Below are 25,182 nucleotides of genomic sequence, written 5' to 3'. Positions count from 1 at the left end.
GATCCAACCCACTTTACCTGACCGTGGAAACTCCTGTCAAAGGACCACCACGGATTCTTATGATTAATAGCAGCTATCTGCTTTCCTACAAGGTATGGAAGTTATTTTTTGTTCAGCACAGCAATGCTGCCACTCTGTGGTAATGTACAACAATTATTTAGAAATCTTTTAGAGATCCATATCCCCAGGAGTCTGAAAATGTAGGAGGGCAGAGTGAGGCTAGGATGGTTACCAGCTTGATTATTCTTCAGATAGGCCAACAAGGACCTACAGTCTCCCTATCTTAATAACTACAACAATACAGAATTATGACTGATGCTCTCAAGGAAGACTGAGTGACTAGGCATGCCTAGGTCTCCCCTTCGATCTCTGGTATACTGCAGACCATGAGACAAATAAGAGACAGGGGGATTGAATAGGAGTGACTTGAAATAGTCTTTCTATAAAGTCCTCTCCTAGATCTCTGAGGTGCTGGTAAAGGAAGTGAAGGGATCTTTTCAGCTGTCTTTTACTTAGTTAACTGCTTCCTGCAGAGCTAGTTAAGGTGTTGATTTTTTAAAAAAATGTTAAGAAATGATCCTCTAGAAGGAAAACTTTTGCATTTTGTGACAGTTTGTCTCAATTATTTACAAACATAATTCCTCAGATCCGCTCCAAACCATATGCTAGTTAAAACAAACTCTTGACTTGAGGTGCTATAAGCAGATGCTTGCTAGAATTACTTGAATCTCTTTAATCTGTTCACTACGGACAGAGTGCTAGAATTTGTGAATGTAAGCTAGTCAGAACTCAGGGATTTATGTCAACCAGTATCTCTATGGGTAGGGCTTGGCTTTCAGTCTTCTTTCAAAGAGGTAGCAGTAATTTTTTTTGGGGGGGGGGGCACCAGAGAGGTAGCCATGTTACTCTATTGGAGCAAAACAAAACAAAAAGTATTTAAAGTACCACTGGGCTTCTTCGCTCCTCCCTCCCTCCCTTTGACATATACCACCAATGCTGGGGAACTGGCTCTGGATAGTGTACAACAGAAGGTGTAATACAAAAAGATAAAATTTAAAATTAGATTAAAACAGTTCAGTTAACAATAAACAACTTCTGAATAAAAAATTAGTGTTAGCTATTTGGGATTTGTTGTCTCCTGCCATCAAACTCAAGTCAGGACAATGGTCTGGATCAACTACAAGTGATGGTAGATGGTATCTTATGGGTTGGGTGGGGCCAAACAGAAGTTAGATGGTCATGTTTCATTGGTCTGAACCAAAAGCCTGGCGGAGGACCTCTGTTTTGCTGGCCCTGCAGAACCGTGCTAGTTCCGGCAGGGTATGGATGTGTTCCGGGAGCTCTTTCCATCATGCAGAAAAAGCCCTGGCCCTTGTTGAGACCAAACTATCTTCTTGGGGCCAGGGAGCACCAGTTGGTTGGTATTCATGGAGTGTAACACTCTTTGGGGGGGGGTATAGATAGAATGGCTGTCTCAGATATGTATGACCCAGATTGTAGATGGCCTTGTGGGTAAGAACCAATATCTTAAACTTGACCCAGAATTCAACTGGGGCCAGTGCAGCTGTTGGAGCACTGGTCGAATGTGTGCTCTCTCTGGGGTGTTTTTGTGGGAACCCTGTCACATCTTGGACTCATTGCAGTTTCCAAAGCAGGAATAAGGGTATATCCACATAGAGCAAGTCCAGCCTAGAGGTGACTGTTGCATGGATGACTGTGCCTAGGGTTCTGGGGACAAGTAGGGGGCTAGTAGTTTGGCTTGGCAAAGATGGAAGAATGCCAGCCACACCACTCTTGAGACTTGTGCCTCCATGGATAAGGAGGTATCAAAGATCACACCCAGATTTCTGGTTGAGGGGACAACCAACACCTGAACTCCATCCAGGCAGGGTGGGCATGCTTCCTCACGTGGCCCCTTCCTCGAAACAGGACCTCCATCTTGAAGGGTTGAGTTTCAGGTGGCTTTCCTTGAGTCATTCTGTCACTGCTTCCAGGCATCTAGTAAGACTGTCTGGGAGTGTATCTGGGTGGCTGTCCATCAGGAGGTAAAGCTGGGTGTCATCTGCATATTGTTGACACTCTAGCTGAAACCCTGGAGCAGCTGGGCAAGAGGTCACATAAAGATGTTAAACAAGGTTGGGGAGAGAATCACAGCTTGTGGCACCCCACAATGGAGGTGGTATTGGAGTGACTGCATCTCTCCAACAGCAACTATCTGTCTATGACCCCAGAGAACAGAGATCAGCCATTTAAAGGCTGTCCTTCATATTCCAGTGTCAGCAAGGTGGTGAGCCAAAAACTCATGCTGCCCTGCCCTGGTCCAGCTGACTCTGTAGGGCAACCAGCACCATTTCCATCCCATGGCCAGGCCAGAAGCCAGACTGGAATGGATCCAAGACCAAACCTTCATCTAGGTATCCCAGTAATTAGTCTACAGTGGCCTTTCCCACCACTTTCTGCAGAAACACCAAGTATGAGACAGGGCCGTAGTTTCCTGGGTTCCATGGATCCAACGATCCCGCCCCCCAGTAATGGGCAGACTACTGCCTCTTTAAGTCCCTCTGGGGATTCTCCGGTTGAGAGGGAGAGGTTGATAATCTCCTGGAGAGAGTATCCTATCCTCTCGTCACTCGATTTGAGGCACTATGAAGTGCAGGGATCCAATGGGCAAGCAGTTGGCCTTACTGAAGCTATTTAACCTATCCACTTCAGTCAGTGTGAGCGGCCTGAAGCCATCAAATACTCCCTCCAAAGGCAGCAAGGGGCCTCTAGGGGAAAAAGCCATCCAAGAGTGGGATGGTCTGCCATTTTTAGTATTTGATTTTTGGGGCAGAATGTTATTGCATAACTTCAGGTATAGTCATTTTTTTCTGGCAGGCTTCTGTCCTGCTCATGGTACTAAGATAGTTTGTACTCTAATCTGTATCTAGAAAATAAGAAAATACTTGGTCTTTAGGAGAAATACTTATTTGCTATTTAGAGCATTTTTGGTCTTTTCTCATTATTTAATTCCTCCATCCGATGCATAATTCTCTAAATCCCGCTTAGTCATCTTTTCCTAAACTAAAAGGCCCCAAATGCCTTAGTTTTTCCTCATAGGGAAGATGCTCCAACCTCATGATAATTTTGGTTGCTCTTTTTCTGTATCCTTTTCTCCTTTGACAGGTTTCCTGACACAACCTTGCTATTACATTCTAGTCCTTCCTCCATGTAAACAATCCAGACCAGTTAAGCTATCCTTAGTGTGAAAAATAATTGCTCCTGATAGAAGGAACAGGTCCCCTTGAGGCCATAATTCTCACTGGCACTAGGACATCTCTAGCAGGTTTCTGCAAGTTGCATCTACACATCCCTCTCAGATTCTCTAAGTCAGGGGTAGTCAACCTGTGGTCCTCCAGATGTTCATGGACTACAATTCCCAAATGCTGACAGGGGCTCATGGGAATTGTAGTTCATGGACATCTGGAGGACCACAGGTTGACTACCCCTGCTCTAAGTCATTTATTTTACCGTTAAGGGTATAAACTCCAAGAGCTCATCACCTTGAGCCTTCCCCTGCTGCAGCTCTGCCCATCAGATAGATAGTCATACATGCAACACACAGTGTTATACTACCATCAAGACCACAAGCTGTGGAGTTCGGATGCATTTCTTAGTAAAATAACAGAAATGATGTCACTTGGTCCGATACTGACATTATTAGGAAGGAAAAGCCTTAAAAATAAAATCTCCAGTATTGTAATGCCTATGATGCATCCATAGTTGGAGTAGCATGAGTTGTTTGGAACTACTGTAGAGCTAGCAAAGGCACAGAAAAGATCAAACACACTTATTCAGCAATTGCAGGAAGGTCAAGAAATGCAGGGATTTTTAGTTTAAAGTAAAGACTGCTAAAAGAGTGTGTATGTGGGGTGGTGGTGGAAGAAGCATGATAGAAATGTACAAAATTCTGCACAGTGGGCAAAAAATGAACAGGGGATCTTTTCTTCTGCTTCCATCATACTAGAACTCTTGAATTGGAATCCAGTAACAGAAGCCAAAGTGTTAATTACTCTTACTGCTTGACTCCCAGAATATCACAAAAGTTTAAAGTGACTATATGAATAACTCAATGTCCAGAAGAGATTTGATGGACTGCACTACCTGCTGAAGGCAGATTTACACATTCCTGTTACGGTGTGTAAAAAGCTGAAAGCACGTGGGAGATTATCTGCAGCAGCATGATCATGCCAGCAAGGAGCCCAACAGCAGACTAAAGATGTCCCACATGATTAAGAAGTGTGGATTAATATTGCACAGCATGGCTGCAGTGAGATGTCATCATATGGAAAGAGTTTATGATGAATGTCTTAGGGAGCATATATTTATTAAAACATGCATATGCTGCCTCTTCAGAGACTTGTTCAAGGAGGCTCATAAAATTATATAAGATAAAATCCTAAAAACATAAAATAATTAAAAAGACCAGTTAATAGAAACCCAGAGCACATAACATCTAGCATCCTAAAGGATCCTCACAGCGGTCCACAATCTAGAAAAAGTTCATAAAAAACAGTTAAAAGATCAAACTCCCAAAGCTTGGAAGAAGAGAAATGAGTTGGCCTGGTGCTTCAATGAGCACACAGTTGGCACCAGGAGAGACTCAAGCGTGAAGATACACTAGATATCTGTAGATTAACTCAGCAAGTAGAGACGAGTCTTGCATTCAGCACCAACTTGCTCCACTAAAGAATTTGAGACATTTCAGATGGGAGAGCAAGTTGCCCTCCAGCTAAAATCAGAGTAATAAAATTTTACATTACCCTCCATTCTATATACTTTCTTACCTTTTCTAAAACCTTGGCTATTCGAGTACCAACTTGTTCTAATGACTGTGGTGGATAATGGTCTTTTCCAAGGTTTTGTAAGACCTAAGATGTAACAACAACAACAAAATAATAATAATAATTTTAAAATACCCTCAGGAAAAAAATTACAACCAAGTTAACTAAGTGGTTTTAATAATCTATATCCTCCCTTTTGATCTTGTCTATCTTCTGGTTTAGAACTCACGTTTTTATCAATTAACATTCCTGCATGTTAAAAGTACTATAGTGAAATACTGAATGACTTTGATAGTTATTCTGTACCTAATACAGCAATACTAAACATTGCAAAATGCATCAGCTTAATACAAAACCTGCCCACAAGTTACAACGTATTTCATTTACAGAACTGCAGGTTTATACTCCTCATGATTGTCCATTGACCACCAGGATAGAAACTCCAGTCATCAGCCCTCTGACAAAGGTGGTAACAAGTTTTCCCACCTTGCCTCTGGAGATTGTGTTTGGGAGGTGGTAAACAAGGCTAAAATATCTAAGCTGATTACTGGAGTTTCTTGCCTGATGGGCTACTCGTATATGGCAGGGGGTGGGTGCGGAGTGGAAAGAAGAGGTGATAGTGCAACAAGGCTCACTCATCCACAGCTTCCAACCCTCCCACTCCTACACTGATTCTAACACTTTTCAATGGACCATGTGAGGGACTAGCACACTACTGGCACTAACATAAATATGAAATAAATAGCAAGGGTGGTATTTTTGGCACCTTCTTTATCAAATCCCTGAGCACCTGTTCTAATGCTGAAGTATGACCTGGGAGGGCAGGCTGTGCCCTAGTGGATGCAACCATATGCCTTAAACAAGTAGGAAGCAATCAATCAACATTTCACAGATACTATCAATAATATTCAATTAATTATTACTAGCTGTAGGCGGCATTTCCAAGAGGGAAAGTTCTACATGTACTGAGCCCTAATGACAGCGCAAAGCTACCTCTTTCAGCTGACTCTCTCCAGTGTAATGAAGGCTAGCCCGATTGGCAACACCCTGAAGATGATCCAAAGTATGCATGCTGGCAGGCAGGTTGGCATTGCAGACAGGTTCCATGGCTGGCTCTTGAAGCTGAGTAGCAAAATCTATGTGATCTGTAATACTGAAAATGAAAGGAAGGCTAAATTATAAATAAAGTTTTCAGAGGCAGCAGATGACAGACATTAGACATTCATTGTCTGTGCTCTAAGGATTGGATTCAAGAGTAGGGATGGGCACAAACTGGGAAAACCCAATTTGGGTTTGTGGCATTTCCTGAACCTGGGTACTCTATGGAACCAAACAGGATCAGGAAATTCAAGATGCTGGTGGACACCCTAGGGCCCTAGAGATTCCAAAATTGCACGGCATCTCCAGCTCATTCTCCTCTATCTACCCAACACATTTGGTGAAGACTGCACTTGGGGGAGGGGGTCTCAGTTACAGACACCCAGACAAGGTGCCCCCAGGAAAGTGGGGGAGATGTCAGGTGTGGGTGCCCCTATATGGCCTGTCTCAGGGGAAGGGGTCTGAGTAACAGCCCATAAAAAGGTACCTGCAGGCAAGTCTTTCTGGGAAAATGTTGTCAAGCATGGGTTCTGGGTCATAGAATGGACAGGAGGAACCCTATTTAGCCTACTAGATGGGAGGCATCAGGCTTGCAGTGGACCTTTCCAGGATAGACAGTCTCCGTGGACCTGGGGGTACTCATGGAAGGAGAAGCTGCAGGGAGTTGGTATTGGCAATCTTAGGATGTGGATGGGGAGGATGCACCATCACCCTCCAAGTCACTGCAGTCATCTTCCCTGCCAAACAGAGTTTCGTGCTGCAGCTTAGGCAGCAATGCCAAAAACTCCTCTCGTGGCCACGACTGCCACCCCTTCCACCCCCTCTCAGGACACCAAACACTTGACCAAGCAAGCACCCAACCCAACCGCTAGCAAGATGGGTCAGTTGCCAGAGCGAGACAGACAGACAGGACAGCAGGCAGACAGGCACAGATTGATGGTCCCCCAGAGGAGAAGCAGGTCAGTTGGGGGGAGGTTTCAAACTAGGTGTGGAGAGCTGGGCACTCAAATCACACCAAGTCACACTCTGAGACTGGAACTAGTTCCTCAAGGCAGGCTGGGTGCAGGTAGGCAGGCTGACACACACAGTTCAGATGCCTAGTCCTTTTTTTAGCTGCATGCATGACAACCAGAATTTTGAGCCATTCAGAAATACTATGTTTCAAGATGATGTTGTTTCTTACGTATTTAAACCTATGCAAGCCTATACAAAAGATGCACAGAACACAGCAAATTGAGTAAGAATGTACATCAATGTACAAATTAAGATACAGGGGTGGATAAGCCTTATTAAGGCGATGAGACTTAAAATATAAGAGTGTAACCATGTCTTGAGAGCTGCATTCCAAGCTAGGCCATATCAGATTTTAAGTATTTGTTGGCAGATCAGTTTCTGGATACTAAGCAATGGCTGCATCTCCAAATCTGGAAGAAGTACTGCTTGCAATAAGAGAATCACATATCATCTTTGCTGCAATCCTAATACATGCCGGATTTCCTACTGGTCTGATCTTCTAACAATGTGATGTTTTAAAAAATACTTAATTGTAAAATTCAAAAGAATGTCCATAAAGAAAGTCCCTTTGACTGGTTCCTGTATGTGTCAATTTTTTTCTGTCTGTATCTATTTACCCCTTTATGAATGAACTCTTCTGTTGAATAAGAAGAGTCTCTCTAGCCCATAGCTCTGTTTGCATTGCCACATCTTCGAGTCAGTGGATCTCAAAACTTACATACTGTGTGAAAACCTATTTTCTTTGGCCTGTTCTGATATTATTTGGAAAGCAATTTTTCTGGGTGGCCCATAGTTCAAATATTACAAGTTGAGGAGTAAAAAGTCTTTTGTTTATGAATGAAGTAATCTAAGGAGGGGACACGACAAGAAGTTTTTCCCCAATATGCACTACTTGGAATTCTGTTACACCGAATGTCATAATGTGTTCTCTTGCCCAGTCTTAATTTTTATGGTGTGTTTTATAGTCGCTTTTCGATTCTGCATCCTGTATTTGGTGTCATTTACGAATCTGACTTGTAGCTCACCCCTGAGTCATATCAGCTCACCTTTGTGTAATAACTTCTATGGGGGCTGTCTCAAGTATTATAAATGGCTGGAGAGTGACATGAAAGATATGCAGTAAAAAACCTTGGCTAGTATAGAGGGCATTATTCAATTCAGTAGAAGCATTCCCAGAGCAGGTGAAAGTCAATTGGTTTACCTACAGTAAAGCTACAATTGATTAGGAGGGATGCCGTATGCCATAGTTGGCTGTCCTAATGGTGTCACTGGCCTAGATTTGTTTAGTGAAAATACTCACTCAATATTTTTAGCAGAAACAGCTAACCAGGTGCTGGCCACTGTAGTAAGGTCTACCCTGCGGAGTTTTAGGCATTCATCAGGACTTGGCCAACCTAGACTACGGTAGTCTCTCCTCTTTCCTGGAAAGAAGCAAACAAGAAATAAAGGAGAGTAAACAAAGAGCTTTCTCAGTTGATTTTCCTGTACACTTTACACTTTTCAATGAACAGTATCATATTTAATACAAGTGGACTGCTTTTCCTGGGAACAAAATTTCCAGCCTCTGATCCCCAGCTGCCACTTTCCTCTGTGCCTCCTGAGAAGAGATCTTTAATTAGTGCACCAAATGGGGATCTGTAGTTTGGGCTGCCAACTGCCTGGAGAACAAAATGGGATGCTATTGACCTCCACACCATGAAACACTTGCACTTTTTGTTTCCAACCATTAAAGCTCTAATAAAAGGGCAGGGCATTTTTTTTCTCCAAGACTGTTGGCAGCCATACCTGCAGTAGGAGTGGGAAATTGGCTGAGAGAACCAGTATCCCCTTTCTGATGGTAGACATGCCTATTACCAGTGGAAAACATAGTTAGAATCCAGATTGGTAATGCTTGTCTCCAGAAAGACTCTGCTTCCACTGTTGGATCCCTAGTAGAAGAATATTCAAACATACAATGTCAGGGCTGGCAGCCATGACTGTAGTGGAGTACCACCCATATACATGAACCCAAAAAACTTTTTTTTGTATAGCCAAGTTCAGCCTTTCTCAACTTTTTTTTCTGTTGAGAAACCCCTGAAACATTTTTTAGGCTTCAAGAAACCCCAGAAGTGGCGTAATTATGCAGAATACGGTTGGAAGTATAGATGTGAACACGCCCACCCAGGGCCCCTTCCCTTCCTAGCATTGGCCATTTTGAGGTGCGTTGAGATGACCATACTATTTACAAACAAGTATTTACTTCTAATAATAATAATATTAAAGCAGAAGCCTGCTAACTTTACAACATCTTTAATATAAAGGTGCAAATCCAGCCCTGATTGCACCATTACCTTCCTTTAAACCTATTGAAACCCATAAACTTATTATTGTGAGTTTGGCTCCAATTTACATACCAGTTTCTTTATTCTTCTGAATATAACCTATAGAACCTTCAAGGATTTGATCCAAATTTCATGCTCATTTAACTTATATTATGATTTTACCCATTGGGATACATCATATTATTGTGCTATATACAAATTAACCAGCTTTACTGAGTGTATAATAATCCCCACACACATACTTTCTCCCAGAACAGTTCTTTTAGTTTATCAAACTGTAATTTCTCCCAGAACAGTTCTTTCAATTTTTCAAACAGGTAAACTTTGTTATCCTGTGCACACTTACCAGAAAGTAAACCATATTGACGACAGTGAAAGAAAAAAACTATAGTTATATGAAGTGAAGTGAAATCTGCAGTGAAAGCAATTGGAAGAAACAAATCACCAGAAGTAGATGGGATATCAACAGAGCTACTGCAAGCCATAGAAACGGAGTCCACCAACATTTTAACAACATGCTAACAAGTATGGAAATGAAAACCATGTCTCATGTACAGAAAATGCTCAATCTATCTTCCGATTCCAGAAAAGGAGACGTTAAAGACTGCAGCAATTAACAGACAATCACATTAATTTATGAGGCAACTAAAGTGATGCTCAAAATCTTACAACAAAAGCTGTTACCATACGTGGAATGCCAGGTGTTCTAGCTGGATTTAGAAAAGGAAGAAGCATTACAGATCACACTGCCAATTTATATTAGTTACTAGGGCATATGACAGAATTTCAGAAGAAAAAAAGCTTCTATTTATTTATTTTTTGCTGCCAAATCACAGATGAATTATAGTGATCCCATGGGGCTTTCAAGGCAAGAGACATTCAGAGGTGGTTTGCCATTGCATGACCCTGGTATTTCTAAGTGGTATCCCTTCCAAATACTAGCTAGGGCTGACCCTACTTAGCTTCCAAGATCTGATGAAATCAAGAGATATTAGAATACAGCAAAGCTTTTGACTGTGTGGATTATGAAAAGCTGTGATTGACTTTCAACAAACTGAGTGTACTACAGCATCTTATTGTTTTAGTAAGCAATCTGTACTCCAAACAAAAGGCTACTATCAGGACAGAATATGGAGTAACAGAATGGGATCTGATTGGCAAAGGTATCAAACAAGGATGTGTTTTATCTCTCAATCTGTTCAAGTTGTTGCAGAACATATCATAAGAGAAACCAAATTAGATTTAGATGCAGATGGAGTGAAAATTGGTAGAAAGAACATTAACAATTTGAGATATGCAGATGACACCGTATTACTGTCAAAAATAGTGAAGACTTGAAATGACTACTAAAGGTTAAAGGAGAAAGTGTCAAAACTGGATGATAACTGAATGTCAAAAAGACAAGAGTAATTACTACTGAAGTTTAAAGTTGACAATGAAGAAATTGAGATTATTCTAGATTTTCTGTTCCTTGGCTTTATCATCAACTCAAAGGCAGACTACAACCAAAAAAGTCAAAAGATTGAGACGAGGAAGGCAGTCATGAAGAAGTGTAAGGATGTTTCACTGGTGACCAAGATCAAGATCATTCAAATTATGTATGAATGTGAAAGCTGGATAGTGAAGAAATCTGATGGGAAGAAAGTTGATTCCTTTGAAATGTGGTGTTGGAAGAGAGTTTTACAGGTACCACGGATTGCCAAAAAGACAAATGTGGGTTCTAGATCAAGTCAAGCCCAAGAAACTAAAATGACTAAATTGAAGCTCCAGTACTTTGATCACATTTGTCTCTTGAAAAGACAATAATGCTAGAAATTGAAAGCAGCAGCAGAAGAATACCCAACATGATGGGTTGCCTCTATAAAGGAAGTCATATTCAGTTTGCAAGACCTAGGCAATGCTGTTGAAGAACATTATTTCATAGATTGCCTATAAATTGGAAGCAACTTGGCTTCACTTAGCGCACACACAACATATGTGGTTAGACAACCTGTATGAATATCCTAATATAGGAATGAAAGGCATCTGAAAACATCTCTTGCTTTAAAAAAATGTACCTGGTGGTCCAGGTGAGGGTATTTTTGGCCCACTAATCTCCAGTGCTGCTTGGTAAAGGTGTTCCTTATCTCCATTTACCCCATCCTCCCCGCTTCTTTCAGCAGGCTCCTGTGGATCCAGATTTTCTGCTTTAGATTTCTTTACACGTTTTACTTGGAATGTGATCTGTCAAAGAAAAACAGTGTGAGGGTAATGGAACCAAATATATTAGGCATGGAGTTCAGAAAGAACCACTAGCTGATTTCCAGCAGACTGAGTTGATTTCAAGGGCAACTGCTGGGCAGTTTCTCTTTTCTTTGTATCTGTAGCCACTCCCCATCCTAATTGTGTCCCAATGCATCAAACTGTATAGATATAATCCAATAAAAATCATTCCTTTAAACACAAGGTTATACAAGAGTTTAAGCATTGAAATCCACCCTGAAAATGAGTTTGAACCTCTGCAGGCAATCAGCATAGTTTGTTTTCTAATTAATGTAATTTTAAATTAACTCAGTGTTTTATCAGGCCAAAGGTGATCACCAAATCTATCCTCGTGAAATCTTCCATCTGTTTGTATATTTTGTTCAAATATAATGATTCATCTCTTTAAGATGCTGCAATTCAAAACCAGGATAACTAAGGGATTCTCATTTTTCTTTCAACTGGTTGGAAGCTAAACTCATTGGATTGGCTCCAACCTTCTAATGAAAGAAGCAAGTTAGTGGAAGAGATCTTTTTTATTTTTCCCTTTCCATAGCAGCCACCTACATTGCCTGAAGAGTACTGAGGAACTCTCAGAAGTAGTATGGGAACTGAAGCAGGGGGCTATACTAAGAGGCAACTGGAAAACAAAAATCACACAACACTCTCAGCTAGCCCCCTCCCACTTGCAGATTTTGCTGCATTCAAGCAAAAGGGCTGCTTTTGCCAATTCCCTTATTCTTGCTATGGCTCCCTACTGTTCCTGAAGGCTTTTCTTCTCAGAACATCTCCTTGCATCGTCTGAAACCTTGCTTTTGAGTTATCAGGGGACCCTTGGGAACAGTATGGCAGGGAGCGCAGGGGACTGCATTAAGGTGGGGGAATCCACAAAAATCCCTTCTCTACCCCCCCCCCCCCGGGACAAGCTTTGTTGTGTTCACAGACTATGCTCTGCCTGGCCAACTCTGTGGGAAGTGATTACTGCCAACATGCTGGTCTTATTGCAGCTATCTGTGCCACATCTAATTTTTCTTCAGGATTCTCCAACTACCATGAACAGAAGAGGGGTTTTTACATGGAAGGAGAAGGGGCCTCAGCAAAAATCCTTTCTATGCACCTCTTCCACTCTCAGAGGAGTCTGATACAACCTACGTTAGCATTAATTCTACTTTATCCCTCTGAATTTAAAAAGAACTGCCATGCAAATGTGGGGCTGCAGGTATTCTCCCAATCTCACTACCTTTGCTATGGGTTTAGGTTAGGGTCAAAACAGAAATAACAAAGGGACAATGTACAAGAAAGGGTTCAGAAAGAGGCAGCAAAGATAGGGAAGCAGAAAGGCTTGTACTGTTGCAGAGAAAAGACAGGGTGGGAGAAAAATAGGCTAGAATGAGGCAACAGAAAAAAATAAGGCCAATCTAACAAAGGAGGGGTTGTGATTGTAGTTCATAAAGAGAAGAGTGTGCATGAGACATAAAAAGAAAAAAGGGTTCATGAGAAAAACGTTTTAAAGAAAATAGTTATAAACATTATTTTCCATAATTAAGGAGTAAAAGGGCACATAAAAGGCTAACAGAACAAATAGAGTTGTGAACCCTAGTTGCAGAAGTTCTGACCTACTGAAATTAGAGGTCTTAGAACAGGCTTTCTTAACCAGGGTTTGATGAAACCCTGGGGTTTCTTCACAGCCCTGGAAGGGTTTCCCGACTAGATGGAAGATAATTGTTATTGTTAAGATATTTAAAAAATTTATTAAACATTTATCAAATGATGTGACCACATATGGTTATGTTGACCTTCCTTTCCCAGTGATGGCCCTGGAGGGGGTGGGAAGGGGAGGGGTGTGTACACAGCTATGCTTCTCAACCATATTCTGCACTATCGTGTCACTTCTGGGGTTTCTTGAAGCCTGAAGAATGTTTCAGGGGTTCTTCAATAGTAAAAAAGTTGAGAAAGGCTGGCTTAGAAGAACATAACTCTGTTTAGGATTGCATTGTGAAACCACCAGCCTGGGCAATTTGTATGTGGATCACTGTGCAACATTATGCTTACTAAACCCAATGAAATGGGTTTACTAAACCCATTAAGTCACTAAACCCAATGAAATGAATGACCAGAGAAACCCTGAATAGGACTGCACTGTCAGAAGCAAAATGATGGCTGAGAGAGAAATCATTTGAATCTAAAATATCGGGAATAGGCTCATAGTAAATCTCCATCCGGTTTGCCAGGGATACTTAGGCTGTCCTTTCTAACGAGAGATCTTACCCATTCAGCTTCATCATCATCATCTCTACAGTCTCCAAAACAGGAACTGCCGAGTCTATCTTGAGATCCTTTCTTCAGGACACGGATCCCCTGTAAGTCCATCCGGTGTCCTTTCACTTCCAGTGCCCCTTCAAATGCTTCAAGGGGCCAAGAGTTTTCAAATTCGTCCACTAAGGCCAACATCTCCTCAGACATCTGAGTGTCTCCTAAGCTCTCCACTCCTTCAGAGCCATTACTTTCTACAATGACAGTGCCTGTCAAGGAGGATCAACAAATTATATCAACAGTCTCAAAAGCTTTGGCATACTTACACTCAGATACCAGGCAGAACAACAACAAAATTATACTTCTTGTTTCCTTGTGCCAAGCAGAACAGATGGTATAAAAAATTACTCATAATGTTCATAATGTTCTTGGGAAAGGTGGTTCCCTCACTGAAAGCATGTTTCCACTGACCTCTGCAAATATGGGTGGCAGGAAGAAACAAACTGGGGCCTGCAAGGAAATGAACAGGACATTTCCTGATTGCCCTGACCTTCCTCACCAAATTTCAGGGGCTCAAACAGGTAATTTCTCCATCCATCCCATTTCCTTTTCCATTTCTTTAAATGATACTTCTCTCAACATTTCAGGATGGAAATTTGGTGTGATCCAGCACTGCTCGTTTATGTTCTTATCCGGCCAAGCATTTTGGCCAGTTTCAAACAGAAGCTGCATAAGTAGAGTCATAAGACTGTGGAAAGACTAGCTTGTGTGGAAGGCTTTTATAATGATACTAGAAAAAAAAGCCCATTTATAAAAATGGGCAGAGAGCAGGCATAGTGCCAGGGCTCCGTACCTGGGAGCTCGCAGAGCAGCTGGTGGGGACAGGCTGGTAATCGGCGCGGTTTGGAGGTCCGGTGGTGCAGGCGATGGGGAAGGGAAGCACGCATGCTCGGGAGTCTGGGCATGCGTGCTGGAGCTAGGGGCGGGGGCGGCGCGTCGGGGCAAGCAACCAGGCATGCGTGAGTCCGCGCATGCCTGGTTCATTCACGTGGGCTGCTGGCCAGCGGGCAAGCCGCGCTGGCTGGCGGCGTGGCTAGCAGGACAAAGGGAAGAGAGGGAGAGGGAGCAGGAGGCCCGGCAGAAGGTGAGCGCGGAGCAGGGAGCGGCCGGGGGAAGGGTGAGTTGGTGTGGGGTTAAGAAGTGTGGGGACAGGGGCTGGGGTAGAGGCGGCAGATGGTTTTTGGGGCGTTGTGGCATGTCGGGAAGGGGTTTGCGGAGGGTGGGCGGGTGAGCGGGCTGCGGGTGGGAGGCGGGGTGGGTTGTTTTTTGTTGGGAAGCGGCGGGAGGTAGCGCAGGGGTCTGGGGAGGGTTTGGGGGGTTGGGTGGCGGCGGGTGGGTGTTGGAGTGTGTGGCTGGGTGGGTTTTGTTGTCTCGGGAAGCGGCGGCGGGTTGGGAAGGGGTCTGGGGAGGGTTGGGTGGTTGGCTGGCGAGGTTCTATTATTGGCGGCGGGCTGACGCGGCGAGAGGCGCTTTGCGCCTCTCGCCGCGCCAGGCCTCCAGGCAGGGAACCCCCGGCAGCCGCGCTTCGCGCGACTGCCGGGGGCTCCCTGGGTCGGTGGCCGGGAGGAACTGGGTCGGTGGCCGGGAGGAACTGGGACTCGGAGGGACCAATCGGCAGGCGCGAAGCGCCTGCCGATTGGTCCCTCCGATTGTCTGTCGTGAGGAAAGGTCCAATGCGGACCCTTCCTCATCACGGACACATCCCGCCTCGGCAGGCCTTAACGAATTATTTAGTCCGTGGCGCCCATGGCGCCACGGGCGGTTTAAAGATACCCGTATTTGCCGGCGTATAAGACGACTGAGCGTATAAGACGACCCCCCAACATTTCCACTCAAAATATAGAGTTTGTTACATTACATTACAGTACTATGGGCCACTATGGGTAGCTATGTCTATCCCAACTGAAGTGCGCCCGGCGTATAAGACGACCCCCCCACTTGGAGGCATGTTTTTCAGGGGGGGAAAGTAGTCTTAAACACCAGCAAATACTGTAACTCTTCCTTCCCACTGCAATTAAAATGTTTTTCCAACTTTTCGATAATACATTTGAGTGATGTGGTACAGGCCATAATGCAGTCTGAATTACGTGGTACATTGGCTTTGGTTAAACCACTTACCTATGTTCATCTTACACATTTTGTCATGTTTCAGGGAGTCAGATATCTGACAAATGGAGCTTTGACTTAAAATCTTTACAGTTATTCAAGATGTTACTGGACTTGAATCTAGCACATCCTCTCATGTTTCAGTGTGCTTCCCAGGCAAGGAGACATACATGTGCACAAGCCAAGCTGGTGTGTTCCCAGCATATTAATACTATATGCAGATAAACAAGTGTGCCAGATAAGTGCACTTCAGTGTGACAGTGTGTGCATAGAACATTTATACAGCTAAATGACTTGCCTGTGGCTCACACCACATAAATTTGGCCTGGCTATACCTATGACAGGAAATGCTAAACATCAAGGCTTTGGAACACTTGATAATTGCATAGAAGTGGGAATGTTGGTATGTGCAACTTTTTAAAGTGGTAACAGAAATGTGACATGAATTGTGACGCAAGAAGCAGTGCTTTTGAAAGCTCTTTTAAATGTACAGGTACACAACTGTTAAAAGTACAGGAGCACTAACACTATTGTCCAAGGCATATCTAGAAAAGCAGAAAATAATAACCGCTCTGAAAAGAAAGGCTCATCCTTATTACTATGCCCAGTAGTAGATTTACTTACTTTCTAAAGTCAAAGAGGATGAATCCCTTGTGGAACTATGCAGGAGAGCTGTTGAATCATCTCCAGAAGCTACTTCATGATTTTCTTCCACTGAGAAGACCTCAGAGTCCGGCAAGTCAAAGTATTTCTGCTTGGAGTGGCTATCACCTTGACTCTTCTCAGGACAGTGGTCTGTGAGAGACACAGAAATGCAGACACATTTGTTCTTCTTTTGCCGTCAAGTGACAGCTGACTTATGGCAAGCCAATAGGATTTCCAGTGCTAGAGCTGGTTCAATAGTGGTCTGCCACTGCCTACCTTCATGTCACAACCCTGGCATTCCTTGGAGGTCTCCCATCCAAGCACCAACCAGGGTCAACCAACTTTAGCTTCTGAGATCTGATAAGACCTGCCTAGCCAGGGCTATAGAGACAACTACCTCAGAGCAAAATAACTACTGCTTAGCCTGAATCACAGATACATAAAAAGTAAAAGGTAACCATATGCGGCTGTACAGAAATGATGGAAGACACACACTAATTGCTTTTGATCCACAGATCACCGAACAGCTGAACATTTATAACACAGTTCAGCATATCCAGAGAGCAGGTTCTTGGGCTCCTGACGTACGATTGAGAGTCTTACCAGGAAAAAGGCAGATGGTTCTCCCCAGCCCCTTCAGTACAAGATCCACACTATGCAGAGACAAAAGCGATTTCATCAGCCATTGTGATACACTCACGAACTCAAGACTGGCCACTATGTGCCTTGATTTGGGTGTGCACACATGCATATTAGCCCAGAGATACAGGATCTCAAGAAACATTTTTAGCCCTGCTTTATATTTCTCTACACATGTACTATCAGAAGATTTCAGCCTTGAGCAAGTATTTACAGAGGCTTCTATTAGGTTTGCTTTCTAAATTCTAAACGTGCACTGAATTCAATAGCCTTCCTCTCAAATAAGCATGCCTAGGACTGCAGTCTTGATTTCAGGATTACAGAAGAACATCCAGGCCTATTAATTCCATGGTTAAAACTTCTTGCTGCTGCTGACTGTCATCTGAAGAAGAGCTGGTTCTTATATGCCGCTTTTCTCTACCCAAAGGAGGCTCAAAGTGGCTTACAGTCGCTTTCCCTTTCCTCTCCCCACAACAGCCACCCTGTGAGGTGGGTGAGGCTGAGAGAGCCCTGATATCACTGCTCGGTTAGAACAGCTTTATCAGTGCTGTATTGAGCTCAAGGTCACCCAGCTGGCTGCATGTGGGGGAGTGCAGAATCGAACCTGGCATGTCAGATTAGAAGTCTGCACTCCTAACCACAACAACAAACTGGCTTGGTGTAGTGTTTTGCACTTCCCTCTGGGGCATTAGCTATTGGCAGTGAAGGATAGGATGCTGAGTGACGTGATGAGATTTCCTCAATCTTGTTCTTGAAGTATCATAGAGTCAGTCCTTAGCATGAATAAAATATGACTGTCTCCATCTCCCTGCCCCCCCCCCCCACAGTAAAAAAACTTCCCAGGCCGCAAGCTTCTTACTGTGGGAAGGGGGTAGGGAAGAAGGGCCGCACATGCGCGTATGCACCATGCATGGCCAAAATAGTGCACACACGATTTTGGCCGCACATGCGCGATACGCGTGCGCAGTCGTGCATGCACGGCGTGCGAGGCCGGGCAATCGCCCTCCCTGCTGCCGCCGGTCCCCAGCCTCAAGTTGGGTCCCCAGCCTCAAGACATTCTATGGTCCACCAATGCTGACTTTAATTGTACTGTTGGATGCTGGACTGGGTGGCCTTTTGGTCTAATCTACCATGCTTAATCTTATTCTCTGATCCTTTTTGGCATAGAAGGCTGAGCCGGATAACCTTGTAACTCTCTTTAAAACTATATGTTAATTTATATCCCACCCTGAAATAACCTGTTATTAAATAGGAAGAAAGAGCTTTAAAAAAATCATTTGTATGAACCTAAAGCAATTACTTGATTTCCTACAATAAAATAGCATTTTACCAGCAGAATTTCTGTAATTAAAAGCCATATATGCACAACTTTATACTGTTTATTTTATCTAAGGCAGGATCAACTGGGAAAAGATCTCGAACGGCTGAGAAGTTATGGGGAAAGAGTAGGGCAGATCAGGAATAAATGGAGATGGCAAAGGCATTTTCCTTTAACATACTCTTTGAGTTCTGCTTCATTTTCTTGATCTTGAACCCCCCCCCTACCCTGGGCTGCTGCTCTAATCGCTGGGAGACATTTACCAGTTGCCTGTGTACATCCCCTAATGGGGCAAATGCCAGTTTTTTTTTTTGGGGGGGGAGGATGGACATGTAAGGCTGGGAGGGAATCTGCTACTCCAAATAGTATGGACCTGATCCAAATCCCTCCCCCAAAGCTACTAAGTCAAAAATGTAAATAAAATAGTTTGATCTATCCATGAAAGTGCTGCAGAGGAAGACCCTCCCCCCAAGGGGAAATATCAATGAAAGCAAGGCTTTGAATTCGAGCCAATGTATTTCAGCTTGCTTCTGCTGGAGTCAATGGGTAGCAGCACAAGGCTAGATTGGGTTACTCTTCCAAAAAGTCTAGTGACTTTGGGCAAGCTGGGTAAGTTCCACATCATGATAAAACAGGGATAGCTGTGAAACCTGTTTTGCTTCACTGCTCTAAAATGTTAACGGATTTGGGCACTCATTTGCCTTAATGAAACCTGTGGGTCTATGAGGAGATAATATAACAAAGGAACATAACAAAAGAAACTGAAATCTGAAATGCTGTCCCTCTGCCTTCAATGTGCTGATAGAAATATCCACAAATACTTTGCAAAGAGGTTTTTTAAAAAGGAATATAGGTGAACTTAACATATTTTGGGAGAAAAGGTCAATTTGTTTCCATTACTGCTCACTCCTCCCCCATTAAAATTAATTGATTTCATCTGTTGAAAATATCTATGCAACACCCTTCATGTCTCATATATAAGAGATGGTGCATACAGGGCCCCAAGAGCTGACAACAGCTCCAGACTGACTTCAGCACAAGCCTGGTGCATTCTAAGAAAGGGATGCCCTTCAACAGAAGAAACCTTGACCATTCTGAGGGTGGAGGGGCACGGAGGAATTTTAAGCAGAGGTGATGTTATGGAAACATTTCAGAGTATTAAAAACAACATTATGGGGAAGGAGAAGAGGACAAAGAATGTCAAAGTTCCTGAAGAAAGTGCATTAAATTACTGCCATCTTTACTATTAATGTAAAATTGACTGGATGACTGCACTGGCCATTTTGGGAGCTGAAGCCCTACTATTCTTAGAAAGCTAAGAAGCACAATTTGCCTGGTCTAAACTATTCCCCTGCTGCTTCTGGATCTGACGAAGGCACAATGTCAAAAGATATCAAACAATGAAACTCAGATGTCTCTTGAAAGAGTGTATGAATGGCAATCATAAAAACTACTGTGGAGGAAGAATTAGATTATGAACTGGACCTAACTGTTTCACTGAAGGCAGAAACAATGATGGTGATATATGCAAAACTGGAATGATAACACAACTGCTCTAACCAACATTGATTAAGCTTTCATGGAATCATAGAGCTGAAAAGGACCTCCAGGGTCATCTACTCCAAAGCCCTGCACAGTGCAGGAAACTCACAACTGCCCACCACAGTGACCTCAGTTCCATGACCAAATGATGCCCCTCCCCCCAAACCAAAATCCCTGGCCAGCCCAGATGCAAAGTAGCAATTGGCATTTCCCTAGGCATGTGAGAAAGGGCTACAGAGCCAAGCACTGAAACAACCTTTCCTGCCCTTCCACACACCATCTCCCTAAGTTCACAGAATCAGCAGTTCTCTCAGATGATTATCTGGCCGCTGCTTAAAAAATTCCAAAGGATAACCCGCCACCTCCCGAGGAAGCCTGTTCCACTGAGGAACTGCTCTGTCAGGGACTTCTTCCAGATGTTTAGCTGACAATTCTTTTAAATTAATTTCAATCCACTGATCTGACCCTCTGATGCAACAGAAAATAACTCTGCTCTATCCTCTATATCAGTGGTCCCCAACCTTTTTATCACTGAGGACTGGTCAACGCTTGACAATTTTACTGAAGCCCGGGGGGGGGGGTAGTCTTTTGCTGAGGGATGTCGCTGCTGCTGCCTGAGCCCTTGCTCCACTTGCTTTCCCACCGGCACCCCTAACTTCTCGCCGCCCGCTGGGGGGCACTTCCAGCAGCAGCTGCGCAGTACCACGCTGAGGGGGAGCCCCAGCCATGGTGGCCGCCGGAGAGCACCAAAGGTGAGCTGGCGGCAGAGTGGCAGGGCAGCCCCTGAGGCGGCAGCTGGGGAGGAGGACGAGGAGGAGCCATGGCCCAGTACCGACTGATCTACGGACCGGTCCCGGTCTCCAGACCGGGGGTTGGGGCCGCTGCTCTATATGACATCCTTTCAAGTTGGTAGATGATTATCATATTACCTCTTCTCTCCAAGCTAAACAGATCAAGCTCCCTCAACCTTTCCTCGTACGACTTTGTCTCCAAACCTCTCAACATCTTTGTTGCCATCCTCTGGACACACTCCTGTTGGTCTACATCCTTCTTCAATGGGGATGCCCAAAACCGAACACAGTACTCCAAGTGAGTACTAACTAGAACAGAGTAAAGCAGAACTATCACCTCACGGAATCTGGACACTATACTTTTTTTGCTACAGTCCTAAATCCCATTTGCCTTCGTAGCAAGCAAATTGCACTGCTGACTTGTGTTCAGTGTTTGGTCTACGAAGACCCCTAGATCCTTTTTGCACATACTACTGACAAGACAAGTCCCCCCCATCCTATAATGATGCATTTTATTTTTCCTATCAAAATGCAGAACTTTACATTTATCACAAGCACTGGGTATTTCATTTAGGTATCACATCTTAACCAGCTTGGTGTAATGGTTAAAAGCAGCAGCCTCTAATCTAGATATTTGGGTTTGATTCCCCACTCCTCCATACACAGCCAGCTGGGTGACCTTGGGCTAGACACAGTCCTGTTAGAGCTGTTCTCACAGAGCAGTTCTGTTAGAGCTCTCTTAGCCCCACCATCTTCAGGGTGTCTGTTGAGAGGAGAGGAAGGGAAGGCGATTATAAGCTGGTTTAAGACTCCTTCAACTCTTATTCTTCTTTGTTCTATGAAGGAATTAGGGACAGCAGGTGAAAAGGAATGTAAGTTATAGAATCATAGAGTTGGAAGGGGCCATACAGGCCATCTAGTCCAACCCCCTGCTCAACGCAGGATTAGCCCTAAGCATCCTAAAGCATCCAAGAAAAGTGTGTATCCAACCTTTGCTTGAAGACTGCCAGTGAGGGGGAGCTCACCACCTCCTTAGGCAGCCTATTCCACTGCTGAACTACTCTGACTGTGAAAATTTTTTTTCCTGATATCTAGCCTATATCGTTGTACTTGAAGTTTAAACCCATTACTGCGTGTCCTCTCCTCTGCAGCCAACAGAAACAGCATCCTGCCCTCCTCCAAGTGACAACCTTTCAAATACTTAAAGAGGGCTATCATGATTATAAAGGATCCAAAATGTTAGATACATTATGAAGGTAGGTAAGTGCCACCAAGTCACAACTGATATGTTGGGCATAACCCCAGGGTTCCCTGGAGCCCTATGTGGGAATCCCTGCTCTAACCCCTATACCACACTGGCTTTCCTGGAAGCAGAACTGTCCAAAGTCAATTTAGCAAATGCCATCCCCCCCCCCCCATTCTTGGGCCATGGGTCATTTCTGTCAGCACAACAGAACGTGGGCTAAGCTTGGCTGATACGTGCTTTTGTCCATGTACGCTGGTGTGCTCTGTGAAAATAAATCTACTGAACATAGATAATTTATTTTAATTTTATATGCTCCACTGCTGTATTACCTGTATGAATTTCAAAAAAGTGGATGCCCTCCAAGTGTTTCCAAGTGCAGAGTAGTTTTAATTTAGAAGGGTTTGGGCTGAAAAAATTATATTTAACTGCATGAAGCAGGTTGCTTCAGCTTGTAAGACAAACTGTAATGAAAAGACTGTGCAGAGCTCCAAACTAGTTATTTCTTTTTTAAATTGATTTCTTTAGTGTGTTATGAAAGATGCAGATCTAACATTAGACCTTAGCACTATGTTTCTAGTTAACACGGCACTAAAAATATCATTGCTATAAAATATAAACCAGCACTAAATAAATCATGAAAAGAAAAAACAGGAAGAACTACTGTCTGCTTAATTTAAACACAACATGCTACAAGGGGGACAAAGCCCACCCGGCCAGAGAATCCATTGAGATGACTGAGAGCAGCAGTCCCTTAAAAACAAACACGCAGCTGATCCTTAATAACGGGGTAGGACAGTGTCTGGACTTCTTGTAGGAAAAGCCACAGCATCCTAGCACTTTGTCCTCTCTCATCACTGGGTAGAACAGGATTGTTCCCTTTGTGACGTGGCTAGAGAAACCAGTGTGTTCTCAGCACTGTCTGGGAACGAGGCCCAACGTGGAAGATGGTTTCTAAATTTGGCTCTCCAACACCGTCAGCAGATAAGAAAGACTAGAAAATGCTATTTGCAATGCCTCTCTCAGGGTACTCTGATGCTACATATAGAGCAGCAGGCGAAGCAGCACAGTGGCCTGAATTTCAATTACTGCCTCAAAAATAACTTGCTGTCCTTTGGAAGGCAGGGGAGGGAGACAGGCACAGGTGCTTAGAATGGCGATAGCTCATTCAGAGCAACTGCATTGGAACGTCTCATTTACATTCCTGCTAGATTTTTAAATCTACAAATATATTATTTCCTAAATCCACAAACCTTTCTAAAAACCTGCTAACTGCAGTAGTATACCACTGAATTCTGGTCCATCATTACAACAGGCCAAAGAAAAACTGGCCGTACTGGTAAAAAAATGGAAATGGTAATATTTCTGAGTTTACCTGCTCGATATTAAAACATTTCTCTTAAGGCAGGATGCTTGAAGCTTTGTAAGGACTGGATCATTTTGATGCTGCGTCATCAGCTGCCCTGGCAGAAAGTACTGATAGTGGGAGACAGATGAATCTCCCTGGGGAGCAAGTTTGGGCATCATGACAAAAAAGCATTGATGCTTTTAGCCTAAGATAGTGGGGCACCCAAAGCAGGGCTTCTGAAGGTGACTGGAGTGGATAAGTTCATATGGGGATAGGCAATGCTTGAGGTATATTAGGCCCAGAAACAAATTAGGAGTCAGTGTAGTTAAAAGATCGTAGTGATATGGTCCCTATGATGCCCTCCAATCAAAATACTGGGTGCAGCATTCAGTACCAACTGTAGCTTCCAGACACTCTCCAAGGGAAGCCCCACATATAGTGAATTGCAGTAGTCTTATCTAGATACTACCATGCCATGCACAAAAATAGCAAGATCTTTTCTGCCCACAAAGAGCTGCAGCTGGCTCACCAGTCAAAGCTGGTGAAATGTGCCCCTGACCACCACTTCCACTTGTTTATACAGCAAGATCAGGTCCAGAAGCACCCAAGCTACAAACCTAGTCCTTTGGGTGGGGGGAGTGCAACCCCATGCAGAGCAAGACACATCCAGTTCCTGGCTCAGAACCTTGCCCCTCACCTGTAGGACCTGTTTGTTAGATTGAAATTAGATTTACAAGCATATAACTTCAAAACTTGTCTGACACCTGTATACTGTCCCTAGTTTTCCCTTAATAAAATGACTGATATATCTTGAGCAATGGCACGGCATGGGTGTATTTTGTAGTATTAATTTGTTATGAAGAATCCTAACAAGCATTATCTTTGTCCAGAACTTGCACAGCTGTAAACATGATGAAATATTTACAGTTGCAAAGAGTAACCTTGCTGTGCAACAAAATATCCTTGCCAATAACTTGTTGTCCAAATAATTGTTCCTTCCTGCCATTCTCATTCAGTAAACTTACAAAAAGGGCTTGCGGCAGTCCCATCTTCATGTATTATGTCACAGAATTGTAGAAGCATAAGAGTTGGAAGAGGCCATACAGGTCATCTAGTCCAAACCACTGATCAATGCAGGATCAACCTAAAGCATCCAGGAAAAGTATCTGTCCACCTGCTGCTTGAAGACTGTCAGTGACGGGGAGCTCAATATCTCATTAGGCAGTCAATTCCATTGCTGAACTAATCTGAATTTTTTTCCTGATATCTATAGAGATATCGTTCTCCATGTTTTTTAAACGCATTACTGAGGGTCCTACACTCTGCTGTAACCCTCAACAGGAACCTTTCCATGCTTTCCTCTGAAAGCCTTTCAAATACTGAAAGATAAAAATCATACCCCCTCTCAACCTCCTCTTCTCCATGCTGAACATTCCCAAGTCCCTCAGCCTTTCCTCATAGGGCTTGGCTCCCAGGCCCCAGATCATCTTTGCCGCTCTCCTCTGAATCCTATCAATTTCAGGGATAGTCAAACTACGGCCCTCCAGATGTCCATGGACTACAATTCCCATGAGACCCTGCCAGCATTTGCTGGCAGGGGCTCATGGGAATTGTAGTCCATGGACATCTGGAAGGCCGCAGTTTGACTATCGCTGGTCTACATCCTTTTTGAAGTGAGGCCTCTAGAACTGCACACAGTATTCCAGATGGGGTCTGACCAATGAGACATACAATGGGACT

General features: G+C 43.6%; 1 protein-coding gene across 1 annotated transcript in view; it reads right to left on the bottom strand.

Annotated features, from left to right (window-relative positions):
• Positions 1 to 25,182, bottom strand: part of TTC17 (tetratricopeptide repeat domain 17) — a 78,497-nt gene that overhangs the window by 7,664 nt on the left and 45,651 nt on the right. The window contains exons 17-22 of the mRNA XM_077322221.1: positions 16,541 to 16,711; positions 13,766 to 14,019; positions 11,314 to 11,479; positions 8,236 to 8,356; positions 5,817 to 5,976; positions 4,827 to 4,910 (exon numbers count right to left, since the gene is read on the bottom strand). Coding sequence (XP_077178336.1) covers positions 4,827 to 4,910; positions 5,817 to 5,976; positions 8,236 to 8,356; positions 11,314 to 11,479; positions 13,766 to 14,019; positions 16,541 to 16,711 — 956 coding nt within the window. The remainder of the gene's footprint in view (positions 1 to 4,826; positions 4,911 to 5,816; positions 5,977 to 8,235; positions 8,357 to 11,313; positions 11,480 to 13,765; positions 14,020 to 16,540; positions 16,712 to 25,182) is intronic.

The sequence above is a fragment of the Paroedura picta genome, chromosome 2, assembly GCF_049243985.1.
Source record: "Paroedura picta isolate Pp20150507F chromosome 2, Ppicta_v3.0, whole genome shotgun sequence".
NCBI classification, from domain to species: domain Eukaryota; kingdom Metazoa; phylum Chordata; class Lepidosauria; order Squamata; family Gekkonidae; genus Paroedura; species Paroedura picta.
The sequence above is the reverse complement of the archived record's forward strand: the minus strand, read 5'-3'. Positions and strand labels throughout refer to the sequence as shown.